Here is a 21,557-nt window from a genome sequence, read left to right as displayed (position 1 = left end):
TGGAAGGACCAAAGTGAATTTTGTTTGTGTACATCTGAAACAATGATGTTAGTTCTATGCAAAGTAGAGTCATTTAAATGGATAAAAAGGTAAAGGTACCCCTGCCCGTACGGGCCAGTCTTGCCAGACTCTAGGGTTGTGTGCTCATCTCACTCTATAGGCCGGGAGCCAGCGCTGTCCGCAGACACTTCCGGGTCACGTGGCCAGCATGACAAGCTGCATCTGGCGAGCCAGCGCAGCACACGGAACGCCGTTTACCTTCCCGCTGGTAAGCGGTCCCTATTTATCTACTTGCACCCGGGGGTGCTTTCGAACTGCTAGGTTGGGAGGCGCTGGGACCGAACGACGGGAGTGCAACCCGCCACGGGGATTCGAACCGCCGACCATGCTATCGGCAAGTCCTAGGATAGCCATGGCTAAATTAGGTCCAATGGTTTCAAACAGACTTATTCTGAATTGGTTTTCATTGGCCACAACCCATTATCATTTTATTTGTTTCCTTAAAAGAGGGCTGATTCAAACACACATTTGCCAAGCCCTCTAGGACAGGATCTGTTGCTGATGCTCTTTTATTTTTCTCCTTTAAATGCCACTTGACCAGGAAGGGATCTGTTGCCGGTGCTCTTTTATTTTTCTCCTTTCAATGCCACTTGACTAGGAAGGGAGAACAAAAGCTGAATTTTGCAAGCAAATTCAACAGCGACGTTTCTCTTGTACAGTGGTGCCTCGCAAGACGAAAAGAATCCGTTCCGCGAGTCTCTTCGTCTTGCAGTTTTTTCGTCTTGCGAAGCAAGCCCATTAGCGGATTAGCGGATTAGCGCTATTAGCGGCTTAGCGGGCTTAACGGATCAGCTGATAAGCGGTTTAGCGGCTTAGCGGATCAGCTGTTAAGCGACTTAGCGGATCAGCTGATAAGCGGCTTAGCGGATCAGCTGTTAAGCGGCCTAGCAGCTTAGGATCAGCTGATAAGCAGCTTAGCGGCTTGGGAAAAAGGGGGGCGGAAAGGAAAAAAACCCGCAGGAACTCGCAAGACATTTTCGTCTTGCGAAGCAAGCCCATAGGAAATTCGTTTTGCGAAGAACCTCCAAAACGGAAAACACTTTCGTCTAGCGGGTTTTCTGTCTTGCGAGGCATTCGTCTTGCAGGGCACCACTGTATTCTCCCACCCCTATAAAAATCAGAATAGGATGGGCACTGAAAAGGGAAGAGCCCTGCAAAAGACTTTGTGAGTCTGCCCACTTTTAATTCCCCAATCTCAAACCGAGAGGCCGTGTTGGGGTTATCAGCAACAGCTGCTATCCACAATGGCTCTGCTCTGCAGCCACAGTCAGAGGCAGCAGTGCTTCTGACTACCAGTTCTGGAAAGCGCAGGACCGGAGAGGGCTCTTGTGATCAGATCCTGCTGGCTGGTTTCCCACAGGCATCTGGTTGGCCACTGTGAGAACAGGATGCTGGATTAGATGGGCCATTGGCCTGATCCAGCAGGCCCTTCTTACACTCAGCAGCTGAATTGGTAGCCGGTGTAATTCTGCGGCTAGAAGAGGCTCTGGTAATCATTGCAACTTTCCCCAGCAGAACAGGATAATGGTGGTGCCTGTTGGGAATTCCATTCCACCTTTTGCTGCAGATATGTGGATTGTTACATGTCACATGTCTGTTTACATTCCAGCACAGATTGCTGGCGTGAGCGGAAGCTCAGAGGGTATCACAACAGCCAGCTGATTTAGGCATTTTAAGGTAGTGGCATGGGGTTGGAATCAGTGTTCTCCGTTTGCAGATGTCGTAGGGTATCACTACTCAAGCCCACATTAACCTCCACAAAATATATGGCCATGGTGAAATCTGCACAGCAAGGCCAGGAAGCAGCAGACGAAACCCAGCCCTGGAGCAAAAGAAACCGGAGGCAAGAGAAAATACCTCACCAAAAAACACAGGCATTCTAACCAGACCTGACTAGAACAAGCAGTACAGACAAACAGTACAGTGCAGTGGTACCCCGGGTTACATACACTTCAGGTTACATACGCTTCAGGTTACAGTCTCCGCTAACCCAGAAATAGTACTTCAGGATGAAAACAGAAATCGTGCTCCCCCGGCGTGGCAGCAGCGGGAGGCCCAATTAGCTAAAGTGGTGCTTCAGGTTAAGAACAGTTTCAGGTTAAGAACAGACCTCCGGAACAAATTAAGTACTTAACCCGAGGTACCACTGTACAGACAAACAGCAGTACAGGGGAACAAAAAGGCGCTTTCTGGTAACTGGTGAAGGGAGGGAAGTTGGTAGGCGATTGTACCATTTTTATTTCCTTGCCAGTAAGTAGTGCCAGAGGGACAGCGGAATTGAGCTCATAATTCCTTATTTTCAGCATTTATGCCTAGCCCTTTAGGCTCAAAAGGCTTAAAGAGCAACTAACAAAAATCATTTCTAAGACCAGGGGTGCCAACTTGAACAAAATATGAGGGGTGTGTGTGTTTAAGTCCTGCTTCACATAATCATTCACAAGATGTGTCATACACACACCATTTGAATGGCAACGGCTATCCATTGGGGAGTGGGGTGGAGCTGGCCTCCTCAAATGTTTTATTTGGGGTGGGTGGGTGAAGGGAACTTGGCTGCCAGGAGTCGGCTCCTATGTCTAAGACCACTCCTCTGCCCTCAGGCTCACAAAGACATGGCATAAAAGGAAAAATGAATGAGAGGAGGGAGCGGGGAGTAAGCTCAAGTTTCAACCCATTTCAGTGTCGGTTTTGGCTCTCTTTACCTGGGACCATGAGCAGTTCCTCCTCTGAAGCACTGTTCCCACCCGCAGGTCAGTTCCAGAAGCAGAGCTGGTGGCAACCCCCATGCCAGGAGGGCAAAGCCACATTCCTGCCATACTCGCACACAGAGAGCTGGCATATTGGCAGTTGGGCTCCTCACAGGAGAGGGCTTGGAGGAATTCCCTCCTCCCACATCGGTATCAGTGGCAATCCTGGACGTCTTGCCCTCCCCACAAGCACCGTTCCCCTCAGTTCAGAGCCTTAGTTCAGAGCCAAGGGCAGAACTGGGGAGGAAGGCCAGCTCCTGCCACAGAGTTCTTCCCACAGGCAACAGGAGCTCAAGTATTTTCTAAGTGGCCTCAAAGTGTCTTTTATCAGCTTTTGGGCCAATATGCCAGCTGTGACCATACCTGGATAGGGACAACTGAGCTACAGTGCTCAGTGCTCAGGTAACCTCCTGCTTAGACAACAGCAATGTGTTGCACCCGGGGCTGCTGTTAAAAAATGGTCTGGAAACTGCTGTTGAGTCAAACTAGAGCTGCAAGAATATTAGCTGGGAGTGGGGATTTTTAATGACATCCTGCCAGCACTTCCCAGTCTCAAGTCCTGGCCCAATTTAAAGTGCAGATTTTAACCCACAAAGCCCTACACAGCTTTTTTTTTTTTAATTTGTATTTATTTATTACATTCATATCACACTTTTCCTTTAAGGAGCTCAAGGCAGTATATACATGGTCCTCCCCATTTTATCCTTACCACAGCCCTGTGGAGATCAGTTAGGCTGTAGTTTCCCAAACTTGGGTATCCAGTTGTTTTTGGACTACAACTCCCATCATCCCTAGCTGGCAGGACCAATGGTCAAGGATGATGGGAACTGTAGTCCAAAATAAATCTCTAGGAGGGCCCAACCTTTAAGGACTTAAAGGATGCCGGGTGCAGGTCGGAGTTCTACAGGACAGTCTACAGGGTATCTAACAATCCGGGATAGCAGCGGGAAGCAGCGGGAAATGGCGCTGGAATAAGGGAATTTCCCGCAAAAAAAGGGAAGGTTGACAGCTATGTGTCTGCCCCAAAATCCTGCTCTGATTCGCCCTCCCCCCAACTTTAATCCACAAGGACACACTCCTATAGTCAACACTCTCCTAGAGTCATGGCTCTTGGCTGGATGCCTGGGCATGAGAAAAACAGCAGTCAGAAGCACCTCCCTCCTCACCCCTCTGGACTCTGTCATATAAGCAGACACACCTCAGGCAGGTCCTGTACAGTGCAGTTTCTTTTCGGAGGCAAGAGAAGAGAGACAGGGGAAAGAAAGTAAGGAATGACAAAGGTCCGTAACTGGAGTAATGAGTGAAGCAAGTTTTGTTCTTCCAGGGTCAGCAAGTGGTGCTGAAGGAGAGCAGGGCAGAGACAGTGGGGATAAGCAGTGAAGCACGATACTGTGATAGATTTGGGGGGTGACTAAACCCTGTACATTAATAATGGTAGGATTTTTGATTAGTTGAAGGGAAGTTTGCAGGCCAGTGGGAAAATACAGGCTAAGCTTCCTTTCCAAGCCAGGGCCTCGCCTGGGATATTAGACATGACAAAAGGTGTTGATGGCCCACCTGAGAGGAATTCTTGGACCTGGACAGACAGAGGTTGCCATGGTGATGGGGTTTGTGTTTGAGGTGTCAGGAAAAGAGAGTACAGTGGTCCCTTGGGTTAAGAACTTAATTCGTTCTGGAGGTCCGTTCTTAACCTGAAACTGTTCTTAACCTGAGGTACCACTTTAGCTAAGGGGGCCTCCCGCTGCCGCCGCGCGATTTCTGTTCCCATCCTGAAGCAAAGTTCTTAACCTGAGGTACTATTTCTTGGTTAGTGGAGTCTGTAACCTGAAGCGTCTGTTACCTGATGCACCTGTAACCTGAGGTACCACTGTATTGAGAGCAAGGTGTCGTAGGAAGAAGAAGGGGGCGAAAACGGCTGGGATGCATCTTAGGCAGGCTGGCTGGAGTCTGGCTAGGAGAGATGCCTTTGATTCCAGGGCTGCACTGCTGTGGGGACAGGCCCCTCCTGAAATGACCGCACTATATTATTCCTGTTGCTCCACTAGCAGGCGATGGGTCTCGAATCTGAGCTGGAAGGTCTTGACCTGAAGTCCGAGCGTCGTCCAGTGCTGGTGGAAGTTGAGGGAGTCCCTTTGCTCAGAGAAATGGAAGAGAACTGGGATCAACTGAAAGGCTTCCAAGCGCGCCCTGACGATCTTCTCATCTGCACTTACCCCAAAGCTGGTACAGTAAATGGAGAGAAATCACATGGGGATGGGAAAGGGGAGACCAAGGGCTACTGGCTTCAGCCTAAGCAGATTTTCTTTGTTGCTATCCACACCTCACTGGCAGGGACTACATGGATGCAGGAAATTGTGTACATGATCCAGCAAGGAGGAGACGCCCAGAAATACGCTCAGGTGCCAATCTACCTACGGAACCCCTTCATAGACCTGTTTCCCCCAGAGCCCGTACCCTCAGGTGAGTAACAGGCACTGATTCAGGGAGAGGAGAGGAAGGGCAGAGACTCTCTCAGCACAAGGTTGTAAGTCACCCTCTGCTTTTGCAGGCTTGGATGTGGCGGCGGGAATGCCCTCTCCGCGCACGATCAAATCCCACCTCCCAATCCAGCTCCTGCCGCCTTCCTTCTGGAAACAAAACTGCAAGGTCAGAACAAGTTGGGCGATGTAGATGGCTTAATAGGAGCTGACATTCCACCCTGGGGTTCGATTTCAATTTCCGGGCTCAACCTTAGAAATGTCGGAAGCTGCCTTATTCAGACCATTGGTCTACTAAGTCCACTTGCTGTCCACACTGACTTCGACAGACAATAAAAAGGGTGGTGATATAATAGCACAAGGCAAAGTCGCAGAAAAATATATCACCAAGGACAAGTGCTCTACAAGAAGGAGTACAGTATAGACAAGCAGACAAATGCTCTTTCTGGTAAACTCAGCATTTCTTTCCACTAAGCAGCTTAATCATTGAGCTGTACAACAGCGTCCGGGTCTTGATGTATGAGTTGATGTTACTTCTATCAAATACACAAGTGATTGTAAAGAAAAAGTCTATGCCTATATTTGTCTGCTTGCCTATACTCCTTATTGTGGAGCACTTGTCCTTGGTGATATATTTTTTCCGTGACAATCCACACTGACTAGCAGCCTATATCCAGGGTTTCAAATAGTGGTCACTCCCAGACCTACCTGGAGAGACCAGGAATTGAAACTTGCACGCAAGGAAGATGCTCCACTCCTGAGCTACACCCCTTCTGCCTTGGGACCAGTGGTGCAGCTAGGGAGCAGCCGATCTGAAGGTTGGCAAGCTGTTTTTGTCTGCTAATGTTATCAGGAAGACAGTACAGAAAATGTGAAGCATGGAATGGTAGCTGTCATGGGGAGAAATGCTCAGTTGTATGCATTGCAACTGAAGTGTTACACATGAGCTTCTTGAGGAGCTTCGTTAGACCATTACTGTATGTCTGTAGGGTCTAAAATTACATAGCTGCACCACTGCCTGGAAAATGTAAACCTAAAATAAAAAGAGGATGTCTCTAAACATGTTCAGACTGCAAGCTTAATCTGATCCTGCATTAAGCCTGTTTGCAGTGCCAGATTCGGCTTCAGAATATGTGAGATACAAGTGAAGGAGTGCCTCTGAGCATTAGCAGAGTGCCTTCAATGCAACCCCTGCTCCTCACTCATAGTGGTGTGGTCAAGTTGAGTTTGTGACTTCAATATGGCTTTGTTGTAGATTTAAACATACTTACCTGGCTGTAATTCTCATTCAGTTCACGGGGACTTATTTCTGAGTAGACATGCCTAGAACTGTTTTGCAAAAGAACTGAGCACTACAAAAACCAGGAAGGCGAGGTGATTTGTATGGACTGGAACAGTGCAGAGTAAAAGGCTTGTGACTAGGACTCCTGGGTTCTCTCTTGACCCACAGATTATTTATGTGGCCAGGAATGCCAAGGACAACGCAGTTTCCTACTTTCACTTTCACCGCATGAACAAATTCCTTCCAGAGCCTGGCACGTGGGAAGAGTTTATTGAGAAATACATTGCAGGGGGAGGTAAGTAGAGACTATATATATATATGTTTTTTGGGGGTGAACAAATTCCTATGCCCCACAAATAACCCAGAGATGCATTTTAAATAAAAGGACACATTCTACTCATGTAAAAACACCAGACAGGCCCCACAAATAACCCAGAGATGCATTTTAAATAAAAGGACACATTCTACTCATGTAAAAACACGCTGATTCCTGAACCGTCCACGGGCCGGATTGAGAAGGCGATTGGGCCGCATCTGGCCCACAGGCCTTAGGTTGCCTACCCCTAGGTTAGAGAGTGAAGCATAGTGCCCGGAGCTGTGTCCGTCTCTTCCCCATAGTGTAACTTTCCCCGTGACTGGAAAAACAACAGCAAAGAACTTTGCAGGTTCAAACAACTTGCCCCCTCGCTTCAGAGGATTTTGCTGACTCTCCATCTCTATGTACTAACCAATAATCCCATTTCCCTTCCTATATTAGAAGACTTAACCCATGTACACTTTAGCAGCTTAAAATGCAGCAAAGTCTTTTACCCCCTACTGCATTTTAAGGTGCATTTTTTACCTTGCTATACAGACCAGAGACTGGGCAGGAATGTCTTTGTCCAATATGCATTACCCATCTGGGCTCTCCTTGCCTTCACCCTTCACCAAATCCTGTTCAATGAAGCTGTCACACATACATGTGCAAAAGCTGTCATGAATGGTCACACTTAAGCTTAAAGGTGGCTTACATTTTCAAATCAGGTGAAAACGCAGTACAGTGGTACCCCGCAAGACGAATGCCTCGCAAGACGGAAAACCCGCAAGACGAAAGGGTTTTCTGTTTTGGAGGCGCTTCGCAAGACGAATTTCCCTATGGGCTTGCATCACAAGACGAAAGCCCATAGGGAAATGCTGGCGGTCGGGAGCAAAGACTTTCGCCCACAGCCGGCCTTCAGAAGAGGACCTCTTCTGAAGGCCGGCGGGGGGCAAAAGTCTTTGCTCCCCCCCGCCTGCCTTCCCCCCCCGCCTGCCCCGGGCGATCTTAAAATGCTGGCGGGCGGGAGCGAAGCGTTCGCTGCCGACCCCCAGCATTTTAAAATCTCCCCGGGACAGCAGAGAAGTCGGGAGCATTTTAAAATCTCCCCGTGTCCCGGGGAGATTTTAAAATGCTGGGGGGCTGCCGACCCCCAGCATTTTAAAATCTCCCCGGGACAGCAGAGACTTCTCTGTCCCGGGGAGATTTTAAAATGCTGGGGGTCGGGAGCGAAGCGTTCGCTGCCGACCCCCAGCATTTTAAAACGCTGTTCCGAAGCGGGGAGGGGGGGCGGGAACAGCTGCCCCAGCCGCCCCACTTCGGAACGCTGTTCCGAAGCGGGGAGGGGGGGCGGGAACATCTGCCCCAGCCGCCCCACTTCGGAACGCTGTTCCGAAGCGGGGAGGGGGGGCGGGAACAGCTGCCCCAGCCGCCCCACTTCGGAACGCTGTTCCGAAGCGGGGAGGGGGGGCGGGAACATCTGCCCCAGCCGCCCCACTTCGGAACGCTGTTCCGAAGCGGGGAGGGGGGGCGGGAACATCTGCCCCAGCCGCCCCACTTCGGAACGCTGTTCCAAAGCGGGGCTGGGCGCGGGAACACCTTCTGAAGGCGGGCAGGGGGCGAAAGTCTTTGTCCCCCCTGCCTGCCTTCCCAGGGGCTTTTAAATCGCCCCGGACAGCGGAGAAGTCCTCCGCTGTCCGGGGCGATTTTAAAAGGCCACCCGCCAGCATTTTAAGATCGCCTGGACAGCGGAGAAGTCCTCCGCTGTCCCGGGGTTTTTTAAAATGCTGGGGGTGGGAAGAAAAGCCCTTGTCCTCCCCCCCCAGCCTTCAGAAGAGGTCCGGGGACAGACTGTCCCCGGACCTGGTCTGAAGGTGGTTTCCCTAGGAACGCATTAATTGATTTTCAATGCATTCCTATGGGAAACCGTGCATCGCAAGACGAAAAACTCGCAAGACGAAGAGACTTGGGGAACGAATTAATTTCGTCTTGCGAGGCCCCACTGTATTTCTCAAGAAGCTACAGGATAGATACCTGGAGTCTGGCCCACCACATGGTCTGAGGGACAATGGACCGGCTCACAGCTGATAAATGTTGCTGACCCATGCTCTAACCCAGGGGTCTGCAACCCGCGGCTCTGGAGCCGCATGTGGCTCTTTTACATCTTTGCTGCGGCTCCGGGGCGGATACTAGCGAGGGGAGGAGGCGCACACTCCTCACTATGGCGGGCGCTGTACTGGCTGTGACGTCGCATGGGGGCGCACCGTCCCGAAGTCACCTTCCCGCCCGCTGTCAGATCGTGGCTCCGGAGATATATTTGTTTTAAATGTCGCAATGGTTTTGCGGCTCCCAGTTGTTGTTTTTTCTTCGGAAACAGGTCCAAGTGGCTCTTTTTGTCTTAAAGGCTGCAGACCCCTGCTCTAACCCTTCGGTCTATTATTTAGTGACCTACGGCTCATGGGCCAACCATGTTCGTGGATGGTGGGAGGCCAAAAAACGCCACCCAATTCTGTACATTTTTTACGAAGACGTGAAAGAGGTAAGAGGCAACATACACATAAGGCAGTAGGTTCCACTAAGGAGATTATTTGCACTAGAAATGCTTTGAAGAAATATTTTGATGCTGTGGGCTTCTGGCAGCAGGGCCCCAAAAGATCCAAAAACAAATTCAATGAGCTTCCCCATAACAGACTCAAAGTCATAAGCAGCCAGATTCCATCATGTGGTAAAATGTATTTCATCTCGCAGGTAACCCCTGGGGGTGAGGAGAATTCACAGAATCATAGAGAAGTAAATTAAGAATAGGAATAGGAATAGAATATCCCTATTTTCATCAGGGAAATGTTGTGCTGGTGCTGCTGCTGCTGGAGTCCATCAAGGAGGGAGTCGCTTTCCCAAGTCCTCCCTCCAAGCTACAGTAGTACCTCGGGTTAAGTACTTAATTCGTTCCGGAGGTCCATTCTTAACCTGAAACTGTTCTTAACCTGAAGCACCACTTTAGCTAATGGGGCCTCCTCCTGCTGCTGCGCCGCCGAAGCACAATTTTTGTTCTCATCCTGAAGCAAAGTTCTTAACCTGGAACACTATTTCTGGGTTAGGGGAGTCTGTAACCTGAAGCGTATGTAACCCGAGGTACCACTGTACTAATCAATCACATGCAGGCACTGAATGGGTTACCAGGGTTTATTGGCTTTTTCTCTGGTAGTACCAACTACAGAACATCAAACAGCAAGTCTAAAACACGGCGTGTTCTCTCCCTCCCACAGCAGGTTAACTCAAAGGTTTATAGGGGCTGGGAATGCTGTCAACCAGCCATCCCCATCGCATGCTCTCACTTTGGGGACTAATTGTTAGCACCTGCCTGAGGGGCCCCACCCAGCGGTCCCTGCTCACAAGATCACGACTTCACAACAGACTGCCCGATTGGCGTTGACCCATGACAGGGTCTTTTCAGTGGTAGCTCTCTGTGGAATGCCCTCCATAGTGAGGTGGATCTGTTTCCCTCATTACTGACTTTCAGGAGGAATTTAAAAACATTTCTGTTTATGCATTTGATGGCTGAAAGATACTGTTCTGGGCAATCCTGAAATCACTGCTTTTAATTGTTTGGAGAATGCTTTTTAACTTTTTTTATATAATTATTATTGATGTATTTGCCACCCTGGGCTCCTTTGGGTTGAAGTGGGATATAAATTGAATTATTATTAGTAGTAGTCACTAATATTTAATGATGATGCTGTTGGTGATGGTTTAGGAGTACTAGATTTCTAGATGAACACAACCTGATTTGCCACACTACCCATCACAACTCTTGTCTTTCTTTCTTTCTTTCTTTCTTTCTTTCTTTCTTTCTTTCTTTCTTTCTTTCTTTCTTTCTTTCTTTTCCAACTGCTGTTGCTTCTTCTTTTTTCATGATAAAGACGACGACAAAGTAATAATCATAAATATATGAGAATAAAAATGTGCACCACACCACCAAGACCATTCCATTGTAATTATCCAACCCCCCAAAATTTAAACACCTCTTGCGATGGTTTGCCCCTTTTTGTTTTAACAGTACAAATTCTACAAACACCTTTCATATTTCCTTGAAATCATTTCTCCTGCATATTCCCTGTCTTACCTTAAAGGCACATGTTAATTTATCATTAATAGCTATATTCCACACCTCTTTATACCATTCTTCCATTTTATATTCTGCTTGCTCCTTCCACTTCCTAGCTATCATAATTTGTGCAGCTGTCAATAAATTTGTGAGGAAGTCCTTCGTAGACTGCAAACCTTCCACCCCATCATAAATTGATAATAATGCTACCTCTGGACTTTTGGTCAGCTTTAACCCAGTGATTTGTGTTAGCTCCTTAAACACCCTTTGCCAGAAATTTTTTTCATATTTACACCCCCACCACATGTGAACATAATTCCCAGTTGCCTTTCTTTTTCTATAGGATCCGGCCCGGGAAATCCAGAAGGTAGCCCAGTTCCTGGGAATAGAGCTCCCAGAATTTGTTCTCAACCAGATTGTGCAGCACACAGATTTTGAGAACATGAAAACAAACCCAATGACAAATTATACCACCTTCTCTTCTGCCTTCCTGGACCAAAGCATCTCGCCCTTCATGAGAAAAGGTGGGAACCAAAGACCCACCTGACAGGAGGGGGGGAGGGGACTGATAGGGGCAGCAGTGAAAGCAAGCAGTGCACAATCACGTTCAGTCAGGAGTGTGTTATAAGAATTTTAAGGTCTTATATATATAAAATAGATGTTCAAACACATACAAATATGTAAACCACATGTCTGAAACCCACAGAAAAGCCCTGAAACCATTTTCTCTCTTCCAAATTGACCTCAAATATTTCTCTGCAAAGTTGAAGGAAATGAGGAGCCTCCCCATTGTCTCTTTGCTCACAAATCCTGTCTCAAGGGCACATTTAAGATGTGAATAGGGTGAGCCTGTGACCTGTGACCTGGATTCAGGAGTTGAGTAGTTATCATAACAAAAGAGTGGCCAGGATGCCCCAGGTAATCCAATCAAGTAACCTAGCAGACAGGAGAAAAAAGAACGCACTCAGATTTCTGTTGTAGTCCGCCCCTTCTCTGATGGTCTTGGGCTACACCCCTTCTGCGCTGTAGGTATGATGTATCTGGGGGGTGGTCTTGAGCTACAGGGTGGGCAATTTCACAGTCTATATAAGGGCTTGCACACCTTTGTCTGGGGTCCTCCTCCTCTCTCCTGCGTGTGGGGTGAGCACCCTGTTGCAACAGCTTTAATAAAGATCAGGCTTATAGCTGCTTTGCTTTTGTATATCCTGGTCTGGTCTCAAATTTCCTAACCGGTTTGAGCCTTAAAAGGTACGCTCTCTCCAAAGGTCCAGTCTTCCTTAAGAAGTTAAACCCCTTGAAGGGACCCCTCGATATTCTTATTTCTGGTGCCAAATTGAATAAAATATTTGGTGGGTAGGTAAGTCCTGCCCCACATAATTGACTGCACGGCATTGCATGGCACACACACACAATTTGAATGGCAGTGCCCATCAGACTTTGGGGATGTGGCCCTTTCATTGGCTGACCCCCCTTGGGGGGCCCCCTACTTGGCGCCCTGCATTCAGGGCAGTTCAGCAATATTATGAAATAGCTGTTGGATTGGAAGTGACTACCTTCAGAGATTTTGGGAGTCATTTTGAACTCGGGAATGTTGAAAAGGGAGATGAGGATTCTGCTTCATTTCGGGGGGGGGGGGGCAGGGGAATGCTGATCCTGTCCCTTAGCCAGTCAGCTGGTAGAAGTTAACGGTTGGGAGATAATTGTAGCCCTCCCATCACTCACCACTGTTCTGCCCCATGATGCACAAACCACCTGAAAAAGTAATAGCCAGGAATTTGCTTTCAGGTATAAGTGGGTAACAAGGACCATACACTTAAGATTGTAAAATCTTCAACATGTTTGCCTCCACACAACAACCCTGTAAGGTGGGTCAGTATTTATCACTCCTAATTTCCGGAGTACCGGAGCTGAGAGATAGTGAAAGGCTCAAGGCCAAACAGTGAATTCATAACCGAAGTAGGAATGACACACTGGCTCCAAAATGAAATGTACAGCTTGCAGGAGGGAGATTTTTACTTCAGGCAGAGATATTATTGGGCCAGTAGTCCCTCACATCAGCCAAAGGTTTGCCCTAGACTACTTCCCAGAATCCTGTGCAAGAGTTCCTGAGCAGATTTACTAAGTTGAGGAAAGGCTCCCTAAACGGAGGAAGTTTGAAATCTGCAGAGTTAAAAGAAAAAGAAAAGAAGATAGGAAAACAGATTGTTGAAGGGATGTTAAACAGCTTAATTTTTTCTGGATTGTCTTCCCCACCTGCAGGAACCGTAGGAAACTGGAAGGAACACTTCACAGTGGCTCAAAGTGAACAGCTAGATCATGTCTGTGCCCAGTTATTAAAGGGCAGCAATCTGACCTTCCGCACACAGCTGTAAGCATCTCTCCATGCCTCACAGTGAGACTTTCAGTCTTTCGACTGAAGAGGAGCTGAATAAAAGATCCATATTGATAAAGGGAAAATCTCTTTGTTATACAATACTACTGACTGAGGTGTTGTTTCTCAGACAGCTTTTAGGTTGTTGTTGTTGTTTTGCAATCAAGCAGTGTATAAATTTAATGAAATAAATAATTAAACCAGCTCCACACCGATTGGAGTCCCTAAGCCATTCCTAATTCATGTCCAGCAAACGTGTGAACAGGGGTGGACCTTGGTAATATGCCACCCTGTGTGAGGCCATTTGACACCCTCCCCACAGCCCTCAAGGTGCCTGCTAGGACTTTGGGAAGGGGGCTTGAGGCTCTGATGGGGTCCGAGAGCCTTCCTACCCACTTCCCAACCCCCGTTAGTGTGTACACAAACAGAAACGAATCTGAAACTAACGAAACAGTGCTGATGTGGACAGCTTGGGGGTGGGGGAAGGATCTGTGAAAAGCACTGATGAAGACAAGCACTGAGTTCTAAGGCAGCAATATGAACACAGACTTAAAAATAGCAGGGGCTTTTCCTCATCAGATCTAAATTGAATAGGTCAAACGCCAGAGGATCACAAGGAAAGGGTTTGTTGGCGCCTGTCCTCCACCATTCGCCATATCTACACGGTCCTATAAAGTCCTTTCCTCACCAGCTAACACTGGAAGTGAGTCTGGCTGGGGGAAGGCAGTGCTGAGGCAAGAGAGATTGAGCACCACCTCACTGCGTGACATTTGGGTGTTTTAAATTGTACCCCGCCTTGTTTTAGGTCTTAAATGGGGCAGTTGCAAATGGGTCCCACATTTTCCCGCATAGTTTGTGCTTGAGTGGGTCTTTGTTTATGAAAAACAAACGTATTTCTGTGGCATCCTCCTCTCTTCTCTGAGCAACGAAACATTTCCAAGGCAGCGCTGTGGGGTTTTTGCAGCGTCAACCAACTAACAATGGGTGACCTGTCCTATTTCTCCCTCGTTGCCACCACCTGCTTATACGTCAGCCCTCCAGACAGCAATAATGTGGTATCGCCAGGAAAGCATCACAGAACAACTCACAAAGCAGAATAAGACCGCCAGGAATGTACAATTGTTGCGTCAAGAACATGCCCACAATAAAACACCACAGGGTGGGCAGTAGCAAACGATATTTAAGTGTTGCTCTAAATTGAACAAACAAAGGTTGAGCCTTTTCTATCGTGGCGTGTAGTGGGGCAAAGCAGTGGCATTGCATGGTTTGCTGGTGCCCAGGGTGCCTGCCACGGGGGGGGGGGGCAGGGGACAGAGGGTGAACAGAACCCGCTGCACCAGCCCAGCTCTCACCACCAGAGCCAAGTGGGTCTATGCTGCACCACCGGCCCACCCATGCAGGGGGGAGCCCAGCTAGCCGACACAACCCTTGGTGCGTGAATCCCACCCCCGCCCCAGACACTGGCCAGGTAGCCATTCAGTGAGGGGGCAGGGGATGTGGTAGTGAGGCCAGGCCGGGCTTTGGGGTCCAGAGACCCCAGGCGGAAGGCAGGGTGGGACAGGGATCCCTGCATGGGGGTGCCTGGTTCATGCCCCCTCAAAATGGTATGCCGGGGCTACGGCCCCCCAACCCCCTCACGTTGCGCCCCTGGGGCAAAGGTCAAACTATCAGGCAGGACACCTGGATTCTCTGTAAGAAAATATGGTTTACAGGCAGTATTAGAAACTGAGATACGAAAGCTAGGAGCTAAATGACACCTTAAACCTAGGTTATGGGCACAACAATGGAATGTCTAGGCACACTTTTTAAATAACAAGAATACAAAGCTGAAAATGAATGGCCTGCAGCTAAAATATTATGTTCATTTTTCACGTGGTCTAGTCTTTCCCTCTGGGAGAGACACCAGTTGGAGGGGGAATACTGAGATGAGGCCACTGGCCGACTGTTACGCACTCTCTATGCCTCTTCTGGCCACCCTCATGCCAGGGACTACTTGATTCCAGGAAATGGTAGACTTGGCTGGACATGGAGGAGGTCTACATAAATGCGTTCAGGCACCATCTATGAACAGATGCCCTTCACAGTGACGTGCCTTCCAAAATCCATCCCTTGGGTGAATAATAGGTATCGATTCAATGAGATAATGGGTGAGAGTGTGGGTGTGTGAAAGGCTTCTCAGCACCAGGTTGGATGTTCACCCTCTGGAGTTGCAGTTGTGGAACAAGTGGAGGCGATGTCCTTTTCCTGCATGCTCAAATATCACCTCCAGGTTCATCTCCTGCCCCATTCCTTCCGGAGAGCCACAACTTGAGCCAGGGAAGTACTAGTTTGTAAACGTTTGTTAACTAGACCTGCAGGATGCCTTGCCCTGAACTGAGTACAGTAACTGCAGATCAAAGGTTGAAGGCCCTTCCCTTGGTATGAAGGAATATGGTAGGACAAAGCTTATCCTGGGCTGTTCAGGATACACCTGGGTTTGCTACCTGTGTACACACGCTAAGGGGTTAAATTAGCTAGGGTGGAGACTGAGGTTACATACCAGTGCCTTTGATAAAGTATCATGGGAGAGAGAGAGAGAGAGAGAGAGAGAGAGAGAGAGAGAGAGAGTTAGAGAGTTATCTCACACAATTTTAGCCAACTAGGGGAATTACTGCCAATTTAGGGGAAGGTCCTGGCTGGATCCCAGCCAAAGCATACAGGAGACTTCAACTGGGGAAGCACACACCCTGCTCTCTCAATTTGCAATTCCTGGGTCAGGAACTAACTTCAGGAAACAAGAGGAAGACAGAAGAAAGGAGAGAAGTGCAGCTGTCCAAAAGGAGAGGAGAGCTGGTAGGTGGCCATGAAGTTTTACTCCCCTACTAGGATTTGGCCCAAAAGGAAGTAAAGGAAGCAGCACCAGCTCTTTTTTTGGGGGGGGGGGGAAAGGAGTGGGTCATATTTGACTACAATATCTTTTGCTTCCAGGTGATGGATCTTGACTCAGGGCCAGGAGATTTTGACCCCACGCACCCCAAGCGAGCAACCCTGGAGGAGATTGAAGGGGTCCTTTTCCCCAATACATTACGCGAGCACTGGGGTACCATACAGGGCTTTAAAGCCCGCCCTGACGATCTTCTCATCTGCACTTACCCCAAAGCAGGTAAAGGGGTTCATAAAGACAGAAATAAGGAAAACTGAGCATGGCAGAGGGAAGATACTAAGGGAACATAAGGGATGGTGGGACACTGGATGAATAGTGGTGGTGCTTAATTTGAGCAGCAGCATAAAAGACAGTTCAAAACAAATTTCAATCACAAGACTATCATGGGTCCTATAACATACCTACCTGCAAATATAGTAGGGGCTGTGCCCCTGCTTGCTTGCTCGCCAACCCCCTGCCCTCCCCCCATTAACCCCCTAGAGCTTCCTCTTCCCACTCCACTACTAACTACTAAGCTTTCCCACTTTCCTCTGGCAGGGACCACCTGGATCCAGCAAATAGTGAGCATGGTTCAGCATAGAGGTGACCTGGAGAAATGTAATCAGAAACCCATCTATGAGCGGATGCCCTTCATAGACATGCCTCCTATGAAACCTTTAGTTTCTGGTGAGTAGTGGGTACTGTTTAACTTTTGGGAAGAGAGCGGTGAGGGTAGAGTGAAGGGCTTATCATCATGAGGCTGGATTGTGCCCTCTGTTCTTTCAGGTGTTGAACAGGCAGACCTAATGCCCTCTCCACGTGTACTCAAAAGTCACCTCCCGGTTCAGCTCCTTCCTGCTTCTTTTTGGGAACAGAAATGCAAGGTCAGGATAATTCACCAGGGTGAGACTGGTGAAAGGGCAAGGTTTAATCTAAACCAATGTTAATCTCTCAGTTCCGTTGTTTTGATATTCTGGCACGAAGCCATGATCACGTGGAATTGTCACCAAAAGAGAGGATGTTTCAAGAGCACAGGCCTCTTCTTTTTGCCCTCATCATTGTCTTGCTTTTGCTTTTATCACAGAATAATTTCAGCTTCTAGACTTTGATATTTTGAGTAGTGGGCTGGCCTTGTGTGAATTTGTCCTTCCAGACCAGCTTTGAGCCTTCATAACCTCTTTCCACTAAAAGGAATTAAACCCCAGCACAATCCACATGAGGTGGTTGGTGGGTTGGTGGTATGGCTGCTTCTTGTTTCATTCCACTGAGCAATGAACGAACGAACGAACGAATAACACACACTCTCCAACCCAACCCAAATAATATTCTTACTAAAAATCGCATCACATGGGCTTCCATTTAAGAACCATCACTTCATTTAATGTTTAAAAGCAAGGCATAGGTAACTGCTGGCAAAATGAGGGGAGTACAGATTGGAGCTGAGAGGGTGAGCGAGAGGCCTGGCGCTCGGACTTCTCTGTCATCTTTTCTTTCGGATGTATTTCTGCAGGTCATTTATGTGGCCAGAAATGCCAAGGACAATGTGGTCTCCTATTTCTATTTCCACCACATGAGCAAGATAATGCCAGAGACTGGAACCTGGAATGAGTTTCTGGAGAATTTCGTTGCTGGGAAGGGTGAGTGGAGGAGGCGAAGAGATGGGAGGAAAGAAGACATTACCCTCAAGAGCCTTCCTGAGGCCAGGGAAAGAGGTCAGGATCCCTGGGCTAAGTTTTCAGTGATGTGATGAGAACGGGCCTACTGAGATACCTGTGCAGTGGTGGTTATTGCACTCTATGCTACAATCCTTTTGGATGAAGATCAGTTTTTAAATTTAAAAATAAACAGAAACATAAATGTACCGCAGAAGGACAAAATTACGTGAATCCACAAAGCCCCTCACTATAATCTTTCCTACCTTGATATTAGGTAGAAACGGGGGGGGGGGGGTATTGTTTTTGATTTTTACTGTGCTATGCATTTTTTGTGATCCCTGGGTGAAGGGTGATGTAGAAATATAATGTTAAAAAATAATAAATAACTAAAATATAGTCTGTGCATCAGGACACAGGGAGGAAGATGTGAGACGAATCTGAGATGCCATGTTCACTTTCTACTGGTCCATTTTTCTTTGCAGTTGCCTGGGGCTCTTGGTCTGACCATGTTCGTGGTTGGTGGGATGCCAAGGACCGTCACCCAGTCCTCTACCTCTTTTATGAAGATATGAAAGAGGTAAGAAGGTCTCTCTCTCTCTCTCTCTCTCTCTCTCACAGACACACACACACACACACACACATCTCAAAGACGGTACTTTCTGATGGCAGTGCCACAGTCTAGAAAGAAACAAATGTGAGGGGGGCACTTAGGCGTTTCCAAAAAATGACATGCATCACAAAAAAGAGGACATTGATTTGCATACAATGTGGACATGCTGGTGTATATGCATAGTTGCAAATATTTAAACAATTACTGTAATTTAAATAGCAACACAGTTATAGCTCACCATTGCGAGGAAGACTGTAATCGGGCGGCCAGTGTGTTTGCACAGTCTGCTGTTCTGATGCTGGGCATCTTCAAGGCCCCCACTCTCCTTTCTTGTGTTTCTCCATCTTCCACCTTGATTTGGGCCAGGCAGCCTTTCGGCTAGAGGACTGCCCTCTGTTAAGTAGGAGACACAGCCTCCCTAAAGCCAGGGAGGTGCCTTAAGGTAAACTCTCTATCACTAACAGGCCCATGTTGTCTTTCTCTCCTTAGGACCCAGCCCGGGAAATCCGAAAAGTGATCCAATTTATGGGCCTAGAACTCCCAGAATCAGTTCTGAACCAGATTGTGGAGCACACAAAGTTTGAGAGCATGAAAGCAAACCCGATGGCTAATTACAGCACCCTGCCCTCCTTTCTCGTGGACCATACTGTGTCACCCTTCATGAGAAAAGGTGAGAGAAAACAGGTCTTAGGGGACCGTTTGGAGAATTTGCAGACTGCAGGAGGGAGAGGGAGTGTTATCACATTCTAAATGGGGCAAAAGCAACGTCTGGAAGTTATTTCTTTTTATTGGGGTTAGGAACTGGTTTTGGCTTCTTGTTCAACAATATAAGAAGTGTAGAAGCAATTGCCAAGCATGGAACAGGGGGCTGGGGAGATGAGAAATGTTATTTGCTAGGTGAGGTCAAACATAAAAGGCCACCCTGTAAGACAATTAAATTACCAGGATCTGAAATTACCTAGTGGTTCTGCTCTTGCTAGGAGGGTAACAGTAAGACTCAGCAGGCTGTGTTTGCTTTGGAACATTTCCCAGGTGCTCTGCAGTGAACTGCAATTGTGGCAGAAGTTCAGGGTCCCATAAAGACAGAGTATGAAACGCAAGACTGCTAGGAAAGGCGCCTGGCAAAACCAGGCTGTCAATGTTTTTCTTTTCTGACCTGGTTTACCACCTGCAGGCACTGTTGGAAACTGGAAGAAACACTTCACAGTGGCTCAGAGTGAATGGCTAGATGACACCTGCGCTCAGTTACTGAAGGGCAGCGGCCTGAACTTTCGCACAGAGATATAAACACACCTCTATCCCCACATCAGGATTTTCACAACAACAGGCCTGGAGTGCTGACTTGACCTGCATTCAGTACAATACAGGACTGAAGCCACAAGCAAGGCCTACCTAAAATGAATTTTGTGGGAATGGTTCCTGTTATGTACTGAAGTTCTCACCCTGGGCCAGCAGGGGGATACTGTAGATAGTTATGCAAATAAGGGATCGAAAGTGGCGTTCAGTGATTGGATAGTTTTAGAAAATTGTTACAGTTACATTGTACTGGAGCTCTATATAAGCAGGCTGACTGAACCCTTCAGTTCAGTTCTGTCCTGGCCTGTGAATAAACAAGAGCTGTTTGAAGAATCGCTGTGTCGTCTGATATGCTCACCCACAACTTAACAGTTCCTGTTCCATTTTAGAATTTGTGGCTGTCCTTTGTTTGCTTTTGCAAAGTAAATAAACAAACAGGTTTGCTCTGTTGCCATGCTTGCTTTTCTTCATGTTCAGAGAATAAGCCCTTACAGAACACAAATAACTCCTCCTCTGAAAGTGCTATTTGCATTGGTCGGAAATCCTCATTTCCAAAAGAGAGACCATAGGCTGGAGTTCTGCCTGTTCTGCTTGCCTTAGGGCAGGGATGGGGAACCTGTGCCCCCCCCATGTTGCTGGACTACAACTCCCATCATCCTTCACCATTGGCAATGCTGTCTAGGGTTGATAGGAATTGGAGTCCAACAACGTATGGAGGCCCAGAGTCTGTTTCTCTGCACTTTAACCCTCAAAATGGCAAGACAGTCTGTTGCTGAAGGATAAGGCCATGATGGAGAAAGGTGGGCAACGATTCCTACTTCCTTGCGTTTTTTGACAAGGATTGCCTCCTGTTTTCTCTGGCAGTCTTCAAGCAGAAAATCCACATTTCTCAACAGGCAGAGCCCACTTGGCTCCCTTCCATGCATGTAATATGTAACCAGACTTACATAAAATTTAGAAGTACCTATTAAGAGTTGATACGACTCCACCTGTGAACTTTGGATTGCTTAGGAAATGGTCCCACTCGTCTTTTTGAGCGCCTGGCAGACAACAGTCATGTTGGGGGCAAAAAAGGGTGGGGCGCCCCAGACTTGAAGGGTGCATCTAGATGGGGCAGTATTGTGTGAGTTTTCCTGATTACAGTATAATACTAGAACTTCTGCCCCATTTTCTGACAGTCCTAAACTGTGGCATTTGACCAATATATTGGCACGCTGCACTAAATTTTACTCACTCCAGTAGGTGTGGCACAACAGCAAACACCCATAAAAAAATATTGGAGCAGTTTACAACAATTGCACATAAAACCGTGTGCTAAAAACCATATAAAAAGTTAAAATCTGCCTTGCCAACGCCTGAAGATTTCCCTACAATGCCTCTCTCTCTATATATAAAATGACAGTTCAACAGCACACCTAGTAGTATGCTTCTACAGCAAAGATTGTTGAGGGTTTTAGTTACATAATCCTATGTTGAGGGGAGGTAAAGGTAAAGGGACCCCAGACCATCAGGTCCAGTCGCGGATGACTCTAGGGGTTGCAGCGCTCATCTCGCTTTATTGGCCAAGGGAGCCAGCGTACTGCTTTCGGGTCATGTGGCCAGCATGACTAAGCCGCTTCTGGCGAACCAGAGCAGCGCACGGAAACGCCGTTTACCTTCCCGCCAGAGCAGTACCTATTTATCTACTTTCACTGCGTGCTTTCGAACTCCTAGGTTGGCTGGAATGTTGAGGGGAGGTAAACCAATGAAAATCAATGGAC

The 21,557-nt window shown here is 47.8% G+C and overlaps 1 protein-coding gene across 1 annotated transcript; it reads left to right on the top strand.

The window, feature by feature from the left end:
- Positions 1-3,983: 3,983 nt before the first annotated feature.
- On the top strand, positions 3,984-20,130 carry LOC308571809 (uncharacterized protein). Its single transcript, XM_081167431.1, has 16 exons — positions 3,984-4,084; positions 4,850-5,027; positions 5,136-5,264; positions 5,353-5,450; positions 6,732-6,858; positions 9,303-9,397; positions 11,307-11,487; positions 13,223-13,331; positions 15,977-16,166; positions 16,302-16,476; positions 16,795-16,923; positions 17,023-17,120; positions 17,747-17,873; positions 18,374-18,468; positions 18,991-19,171; positions 19,676-20,130. Exons 1-16 carry the CDS (start codon positions 4,076-4,078, stop codon positions 19,786-19,788), a joined length of 2,034 nt encoding a protein of 677 aa, XP_081023557.1. The 5' UTR covers positions 3,984-4,075; the 3' UTR covers positions 19,789-20,130.
- The last annotated feature ends 1,427 nt before the right edge of the window (positions 20,131-21,557 follow it).

This window comes from Podarcis bocagei (assembly GCF_964188305.1).
Source record: "Podarcis bocagei genome assembly, chromosome: 13".
NCBI lineage: Eukaryota > Metazoa > Chordata > Lepidosauria > Squamata > Lacertidae > Podarcis > Podarcis bocagei.
This window is presented reverse-complemented; position numbering and strand designations above follow the sequence as displayed.